We start from the raw sequence: 8,002 nt of genomic DNA, 5'->3' as shown, positions 1-8,002 counted from the left end.
CTGTGGATAGAAATGCAAGTAAAAGGGCAGAATATGCCTCCACGATCATCTTTTCCGCTTCCTTTTCGCTTTCTAAGACAGCTTCTTCATCATCCTGACATATTACGAAGGGGCAGGTTTAACTCTTTAAGACATACTTTCTTTTAAGGGACTTTCAAAATCGATAAGAATACAATGATTAGATACTAACCAAAGTGAAAGTACTTGTTTCTTCTATGGTGTCTACGGATCCTTGATTCGTGAGAAAAATTGAGCATAAAAGAGGAATCATGTCTTGTTCAATCTCTTGCAACCCTTCTGGATTGGTGATCGGAACACTAGCTGCCGCAAGCCTAGACCTACAAAAAAGTAATAACTGGTTAGCCAAGATTTCTGAAGACATAAGATAAGAGTCAGATCATATATAGAATGATGAAATCAAGAGTTTTCCAATGTGCATAGAACTATAGAAGACAACCAGTGACTATGTTATCCCAAAAGAGTAGAGAGTTTGGTACCTGTTTATTCCGTCTTTTTCCACCAAGTTGACCAGTAACCCCAAAATGGCAACAAGGAAATCTAGTTCCTGGTCTGTGAGATGTTTCTCTTTCTGGTGGCATGACCCCGGTATTTCCAACTCACTCAAAAGGGGAGATCTGGTGAAGGAAGGAAAATGTCCAGCAATTAATTCAGCCATACTCTCCAATCCTCTGCAGGCAGCAACTTGCCGACAACCAACGGAGTTATCATTTGTTAAGTTCATTAACACCTGAGAATATGTTCATAGTATCAGAAAGTAGCAAGGAATCACATGATATACCCACATATCTAAACAGATTAGCATAAAAGGTGGGATTCCATTCTGTTCCAACATTAATTCTATTCCAGCTGCAGAACTTATGTTACAGAACAGAAAAAATACTGTTAAGAAGACTCTTACCTTCACGACTGCTAAAAGGCAATCAGATATAAGACAGAGACATCCTTTATCAATTTCATATGTTGAAGAAGGTTGTTCTGTTACATGGCGATCTCTATCACTTGATTCTTCCTGAGAATTGAACCCATGGTTTGATTCCTCCTGGCTCGAGAAAAGCTGATGAGAGCGTTCATCCTTCTTATCTCTATAGCGTCCTTTCCTCTTTTGAGCTTTAGATTTCTTTTGTTTTTCGGAAGGTCCTGACTCTTCCAAATCAAATGAAAAAGGATCTTGACTATCCTCCAAGGATGTAAAGTTTTCAACTTTTTTACAATTGGGTTCTCCAATTTGAATATTCCTCGCATTGCTTCTGGAAATGCCACTACCCAATGAGGCTAATCTACTTGAGAACGACCCAGTGTTGGAACCAGCTCTTGTCGTTAGCTTGCAGGGATCATTTATTGATATTACACTTAATTGAGACTCCGACTTTGGTGTCGCTGAGCAACCTAACAGGAATGCAGAGTGAGGTCTCTCAGATACACTTGCACTTCTTATGGAACTACAGCTAGTGGCAGAGCAAGTATCTGAACTAATTCTGATAACCTCCATGTTAACTGCAGAAAAAATATATGGTTGGACAGAGAGTAACATACAAAGAAACAGAGAATTGATAGAGAGACAAAAGTAACAAGAGGTGGAGATGCGTTTGTGGCCATCAGAATGCGATACCTTTACAATCTGCTCTTGAAATAGTCTCACGATTAACACCATTTAAACCGTGAGGGCGAGGATGCTTTTTGTTCCTAAGAGCACGTAACTGAAGATCTGGTGTAAACAGTTGAACCAGCCATCAGAAATAAATTGTATAATAGATGATAACATGGGAGGAAGTCATGGTAAGTTGGTAACAATATAACATATCCAAAACAAAGCATTGTGTACCTGAAAGTATCTTGATGACACTTATCATTAGCTCCGTGAAAGACAGTCGGAGTCCATGAGAACCCATATTTCTATTATATCCGAGTAAATGATTCTGAAAGAAATAATATATGAAGTTACTTTTCCAGGTGCAGAACTAATCAATACAAGCTAACTTGAGGCTAGGAATCCAAAATACATAAAGCTACCTGGTTCTCTGTGCTGAGGAACGTCGCATTCTCCATGATTTTTAGACATTTCAGGAGTAACATCAGACTCTGCTTATTCAAGTCATCTTTTATATCCTCGACAGAGAGTATGTCATGTTCCAACCAGCTCTGCAAACAAAATATGCATTAGAAACTCTTACTAAATAAAATTGCAAAGGCCCAGTAACAAATATGCATTAGAAACTCTTATTAAATACAAGTACACAGTCTTTGCCACCACTAAGACAGAAATCTTTCTTGTCCCCAACAAAAGTATTCTGACTAGTGACAGTAACATTAAACTGTGTTACAGCAAAATACGAATTCTCTTTAGATATATTTATCAAGGTACATGTAAAGAACCTTGCCTTGCAACGAATTTCAGCAAAAAATTGGATTCAGATAATATATGATCCTGAAGATAACCGAACAATTAAAAAGCTAGCAATCTACGACACTTTACAGAAGTTATTGACATCCTAGCCAAACAAAGATAGTCGTTCTTATCTTCTAAAAAGAAACTAATGAAAAAAAATGAAACAAATAGGTCCACACCTCCATTACAGCGTGACAATCCATTACAACGTCAAAGACTGCATCAAGCCCTCCAAGTTCTCGCAGTTTCTCCTTGAACATTCCTCCAGTTTTTTTCACAGAGGTATCTGGATAAGGAAGAACAATAAAAATAATTAGGAAGAAACAATATAAATCAATTATAATCTTGTCGTAGGATCTACAACCGGCTACACATTTGTTAAACTGAATCACTGGAAGCAAATAATCATAGCAGATAACATGACTTTTCAATTTCTATAACCCTATAGAATACACCAGATGCCTTTAAGAAGTCAGCTAGTCAATGTTTCCAACAAAACAGACAACAAGTTCAAGTACCTTCAAAAGAGATTTTGGACAAGCACGCCTTCTCCATCATCAACAAAGCTAGCCATTTTGTACTTAGCTCAGGCCTCATCTTTTCAATTTTATAGCTATCAATCAATCTCAACTCCTTGCAATTAACAAGAATGTCCTGTGCTCTAGACAGTATATCACAGGAGCTTGAATCATGCATATTGGCTGCATCACACGCTGCATCAACATCCTTGATAATTGATAAGATCCTAGATCCTATATTTCGAGGCTTCCCATTAGTACTGACGGGAACCACAGGTCTCAACAGCTTTATCAAAAACTTGATGGATTCAGGGGACTCCATAGAGTGGCCATCTTGACCCTAGAATCATGAAAGTAAAACGGTAAACAAGCTAATAATTGCACTGCAGAAAGAGAAAAGAACATCACAAGCATAATTCACAATGCAAGTAATGTGCAGGTCACTTACATCAGCAGTTAGAACAAAGAAAAGGGTAGCTGCAGCAAGATTGCTTGGTCTGTCATCAAGGCTGAGACCCAAAATCGCATCAATTATGGATTGTGAGATCCTGAAACAACCAACTCCCAGGAAAATAGGGGAAATTTTTTTGTGAGATACCACAATGCTCATTGTTAAGGACATCTCATCTACTGTTCCAAAACAAATCGACTAGCCAATGATAAATTCTAGACCTTTTGACAAATTTTACAGGTTCCAAAATCAGCTTCTACCTATACATACCCTAATAACCTTCATCAATCTCGACGATCATTACGACCCAAAACGCAGAAAGCTCAACCAAATCTCTAAACACGAAACCCACAACCAAATTCAGAAACTTTCAAAGAAACAAACCCTACAAAAGGAAAGAACTCAACAAAAAGAACCCAAAAGTAAATAAAGAAAGCTTACGTACCCTAAAGCTCTCAAAGACCGTCGCTGATGTTTAAATTCGCAAATCGAGAGAAGAGACGACAGAGCAGCTCTTCTGGTCCTAACATGATGTCCTTTCTTTAACCCATCAAGCGCGAACTTAACCTCGTCTTCATTCTCCATTAACTCGCCAAACTCTTGCGCTGGCTTCATCAAACTCGAAGTCAAACCAAACCCTCCACCACCGTTCCTCCTGGGTCTCTTAGCCCTCTTCTGAATAAAATCATCGTCCGAAAAATTGGATCTTGATGAATAATTCCAGAGACAAGACGACTCTTGAGTGGGGAATTCAAGTGGCTCTGTATCTGGAGACAAAGACGAAGAAAGATACTCCGCCTGATATGAAACGGCGTCGTTTAACGAGTCGGAGTAGGTCCTTAACATCCCCGGTTTGCGTCGTCTGTACGTTCGCTCCGTCATCGCCGAGAAAGCTTCGAACTTTTTCTCTCCTTTGGCGCAGACTTTAGGTGACAAAACCAACACAAGGGTAATTTCGGTATTACACATTTATCGTATATAATGTAGAGTTCGACGGTGTAATGTATTGACCGCATAGCGCAGTGGATTAGCGCGTCTGACTTCGGATCAGAAGGTCGTGGGTTCGACTCCCACTGTGGTCGTTTTTTAAGTTTCCTTCTTTTTTTTTAGGGTTTGAGAGAAGATAATAAAAATTGAAACTTTTTTGTTTTTCGGTTACTTCTTCTTCTCTTTCGAGGAGGAATCGAGAAAACGAGAGACATGGCTTCTTCTTCTACTTCTCTGAAAAGAAGAGAGCAACCAACTACGCGAGATGGAGATCAGCTTATCGTCACTCCTTTGGGAGCTGGGAGCGAAGTGGGTCGTTCCTGTGTTTACATGTCCTTCAGAGGCAAAAACATTCTGGTGTGTGTTTCGTTTCTTTCCCTCTCCGTTTTGTCTTCTAATGTGTGTTTGATTTTGGTCTTGTTGGTGGCAGGGCATGTCTTATTGTTGTGTTGTTGATTCTTGGTTGTGTTTTTGTGCAGTTTGATTGTGGGATTCATCCTGCCTACTCGGGCATGGCTGCGTTGCCTTACTTTGATGAGATTGATCCTTCCACCATTGATGTCCTCTTGATTACTCAGTATGTTTACTTCTTCTTCTTCTTGCTCTTTTTGGTAATACCCATTAATCAATTGAAAAGGTTTAGTTTCTTGGTTTGAGTAGATTGAGAAATTGATTTAGATTTGGGAATGTTTATATGATTGTTTCCCATCTAAAGAGATAAAATTGGGAGGCTACTAGAGCAAAATCTTCAAACTTTTTAAGCTTTTTAATACAAAAACAGAAGCTTTGATGTGTAGTGGAAACCTTTCTTGGATTAGTTTAAAGCTTTTAGAATGTGTTGTGTTTGTTTGGTGAGAGGTTTTTGAAGTATAAGATAACAAACTGTGCGTTGATGCTTTTGGTTTCAGCTTTCATATAGATCATGCAGCATCGCTACCTTATTTTCTGGAGAAGGTTTGTTTCTCTGTCCGAATGATTTTGTTGTGTTGATGTGTTAAAACATAGCTGGGAACTAATTCAGGTTATTGATGTTTGATTAGACGACATTTAATGGGCGGGTTTTCATGACACATGCAACAAAGGCCATCTACAAGCTGTTGCTTACAGATTATGTAAAAGTGAGCAAAGTGTCAGTTGAAGATATGTTGTTCGATGAACAAGACATCAACAAGTCCATGGACAAAATTGAGGTTAGTCCTGCATTGTATCATATGACTATGTTTATACTTTAATCACTCCATTGGGTTTGGGATCATTCATTGTTGAGTTGAAGTTTATGTTTGATTCCTCTCTAGGTAATTGATTTCCATCAAACGGTTGAAGTAAATGGCATAAAGTTCTGGTGTTACACGGCAGGCCATGTTTTGGGTGCAGCCATGTTTATGGTGGATATAGCTGGTGTCCGGATCCTCTACACAGGTGATTATTCCCGTGAGGAAGACCGACATCTGAGAGCAGCTGAGCTTCCTCAGTTCTCCCCTGACATATGCATCATTGAATCCACTTCCGGTGTCCAGCTTCATCAGTCTCGTCATATCCGTGAGAAGCGTTTCACTGATGTTATCCATTCAACGGTGGCTCAGGGAGGACGTGTTCTGATCCCGGCTTTTGCACTGGGCCGTGCTCAGGAACTTCTCTTGATTTTAGATGAATACTGGGCGAACCACCCAGATCTAAACAATATCCCAATCTACTATGCATCACCGCTCGCCAAAAAGTGTATGGCAGTTTACCAAACCTACATATTATCTATGAACGACAGAATCCGCAACCAGTTTGCAAATTCTAATCCGTTTGTGTTCAAGCACATTCTTCCATTAAACAGCATCGATGATTTTAGCGATGTCGGTCCATGTGTGGTTATGGCTACTCCTGGAGGTCTTCAAAGTGGTCTCTCAAGGCAACTCTTTGACAGCTGGTGTTCAGATAAGAAAAATGCTTGTATTATACCTGGTTATATGGTGGAAGGTACACTGGCGAAGACGATTATAAATGAACCGAAGGAGGTGACTCTTATGAATGGACTTACTGCTCCTCTCAACATGCAAGTGCACTATATCTCATTCTCTGCTCACGCAGATTACGCGCAGACGAGCACGTTCTTGAAAGAGCTCATGCCTCCTAACATCATCCTTGTTCACGGTGAAGCTAACGAGATGATGAGGCTCAAACAGAAGCTCTTCACGGAGTTTCCTGATGGAAACACAAGGATCATGACCCCGAAGAACTGTGAGTCTGTTGAAATGTACTTTAACTCTGAGAAACTGGCGAAAACCATTGGGAGATTGGCTGAAAAGACACCTGATGTTGGCGATTCAGTGAGTGGGATTCTGGTGAAGAAAGGGTTCACTTATCAGATAATGGCACCTGATGAACTCCATGTTTTCTCACAGCTATCAACAGCGACTGTAACTCAGCGGATAACAATACCGTTTGCAGGAGCTTTTGGTGTTATAAAACATCGCCTCGAGAAGATTTTCGAGAGCGTGGAATCTTCAACTGATGAGGAATCGGGGCTTCCGGCACTGAAAGTACATGAAAGAGTAACGGTTAAACAAGAGTCAGAGAAGCACATCTCGCTGCAGTGGTCATCAGATCCGATAAGTGACATGGTTTCAGACTCCATTGTAGCTCTGGTTCTTAACATCAGCCGCGAAGTCCCCAAGATCGTTGTGGAAGAAGAAGATGCTGTGAAATCGGAGGAAGAGAATGGGAAGAAAGTTGAGAAAGTGATATACGCGCTACTCGTGTCGCTCTTCGGGGATGTGAAACTAGGAGAGAACGGCAAACTGGTGATCAGGGTCGATGGCAATGTGGCGCAGCTTGATAAAGAGAGTGGAGAGGTAGAGAGTGAGCATTCAGGTCTTAAGGAAAGAATAAGAGTAGCTTTTGAGCGGATTCGGAGCGCTGTGAAACCAATCCCTCTCTCAGCTTCTTCTTAGTTGTTTTTTTTAATAAAGTCATCCTTGAGGTTTATTTTAATCATCTAATGATGTTTATGTTTCCAAGTTTACTAATGGCGATGATTAAGTGTAATGGATGTTATTAAGAACGTGTTTTGTAAAACTTTCTGCTTTTCTGAGTTTAATGTGATGATGATTTAACTCTAAATGGATGTTATCAAGTAAGGAGTTTTATGAAACTTTGTTGCTCCTAAAATAGGATAAACATCTCTGAAATCTTGGACAGTATAAGGTTAAAGTAAACAAACAACAAAATGATACAAAAAAATCCAAAAACAAAAGGATCAAATTCTCAGGGGCTCTTGTCGTCTCTACTCTCTAGGCGGGGGAAAAAAAGTTTTCTTAATTTAGTTTCCCTTTAAATCCATTACAAAACACAGCCGAAATAGATAACTACTATGCCTTGCTAGAACAAGGGGTCGATATTCTTATTCATTACATCCAGATTTTTGTATCTTATTCTGTATATTTTTTCTTTATTTAGATGATTAGGTATAAGGAAATAATTTGTTTAGAGATTTGTTAAGATGTACATCCGTTTGTAAAGAAATGATGTGTATATATTTATAATATTACAAATAATATAACTTTAAGCTGTGGTATTTATTAAAATGGTAAGAAATTATTATGTGAATATTACAAATAAATTATTATATTAGCAAATGTGTTTTAATAT

The 8,002-nt window shown here is 39.2% G+C and overlaps 2 protein-coding genes and 1 non-coding gene across 3 annotated transcripts in view; 2 read left to right on the top strand and 1 right to left on the bottom strand.

Annotated features, from left to right (window-relative positions):
- The window catches only part of LOC104703694, a 5,808-nt gene extending 1,509 nt beyond the window's left edge, over positions 1 to 4,299 (bottom strand). Inside the window, exons 1-11 of the mRNA XM_010419751.2 lie at positions 3,822 to 4,299; positions 3,374 to 3,473; positions 2,926 to 3,265; positions 2,587 to 2,693; positions 2,032 to 2,160; positions 1,844 to 1,937; positions 1,631 to 1,726; positions 920 to 1,515; positions 498 to 748; positions 191 to 338; positions 3 to 94 (exon numbers count right to left, since the gene is read on the bottom strand). Coding sequence (XP_010418053.1) covers positions 3 to 94; positions 191 to 338; positions 498 to 748; positions 920 to 1,515; positions 1,631 to 1,726; positions 1,844 to 1,937; positions 2,032 to 2,160; positions 2,587 to 2,693; positions 2,926 to 3,265; positions 3,374 to 3,473; positions 3,822 to 4,258 — 2,390 coding nt within the window. The 5' untranslated portion in view covers positions 4,259 to 4,299. The remainder of the gene's footprint in view (positions 1 to 2; positions 95 to 190; positions 339 to 497; positions 749 to 919; positions 1,516 to 1,630; positions 1,727 to 1,843; positions 1,938 to 2,031; positions 2,161 to 2,586; positions 2,694 to 2,925; positions 3,266 to 3,373; positions 3,474 to 3,821) is intronic.
- Positions 4,385 to 4,458, top strand: TRNAR-UCG. The gene has a single exon. It is a non-coding gene; the product is annotated as a tRNA-Arg (tRNA).
- LOC104703693 (cleavage and polyadenylation specificity factor subunit 3-I) lies at positions 4,519 to 7,474 on the top strand. The gene is made up of 5 exons (XM_010419750.2): positions 4,519 to 4,720; positions 4,843 to 4,940; positions 5,272 to 5,317; positions 5,404 to 5,553; positions 5,659 to 7,474. The coding sequence occupies exons 1-5, from the start codon at positions 4,577 to 4,579 to the stop codon at positions 7,303 to 7,305; spliced, it is 2,085 nt and encodes a 694-aa protein (XP_010418052.1). The 5' UTR covers positions 4,519 to 4,576; the 3' UTR covers positions 7,306 to 7,474.

This window comes from Camelina sativa, chromosome 7, assembly GCF_000633955.1.
Source record: "Camelina sativa cultivar DH55 chromosome 7, Cs, whole genome shotgun sequence".
NCBI classification, from domain to species: domain Eukaryota; kingdom Viridiplantae; phylum Streptophyta; class Magnoliopsida; order Brassicales; family Brassicaceae; genus Camelina; species Camelina sativa.
This window is presented reverse-complemented; position numbering and strand designations above follow the sequence as displayed.

What these genes read in the sequence shown, in the direction of transcription:
- LOC104703693 (XM_010419750.2), top strand. Translation starts at nt 4,577, where the DNA reads ATGGCTTCTTCTTCTACTTCTCTGAAAAGAAGAGAGCAACCAACTACG. An exon ending in TCAGAGGCAAAAACATTCTG is followed by an intron (nt 4,721 to 4,842) that starts GTGTGTGTTTCG and finishes GTTTTTGTGCAG; the next exon opens with TTTGATTGTGGGATTCATCC. An exon ending in GATGTCCTCTTGATTACTCA is followed by an intron (nt 4,941 to 5,271) that starts GTATGTTTACTT and finishes TTTTGGTTTCAG; the next exon opens with CTTTCATATAGATCATGCAG.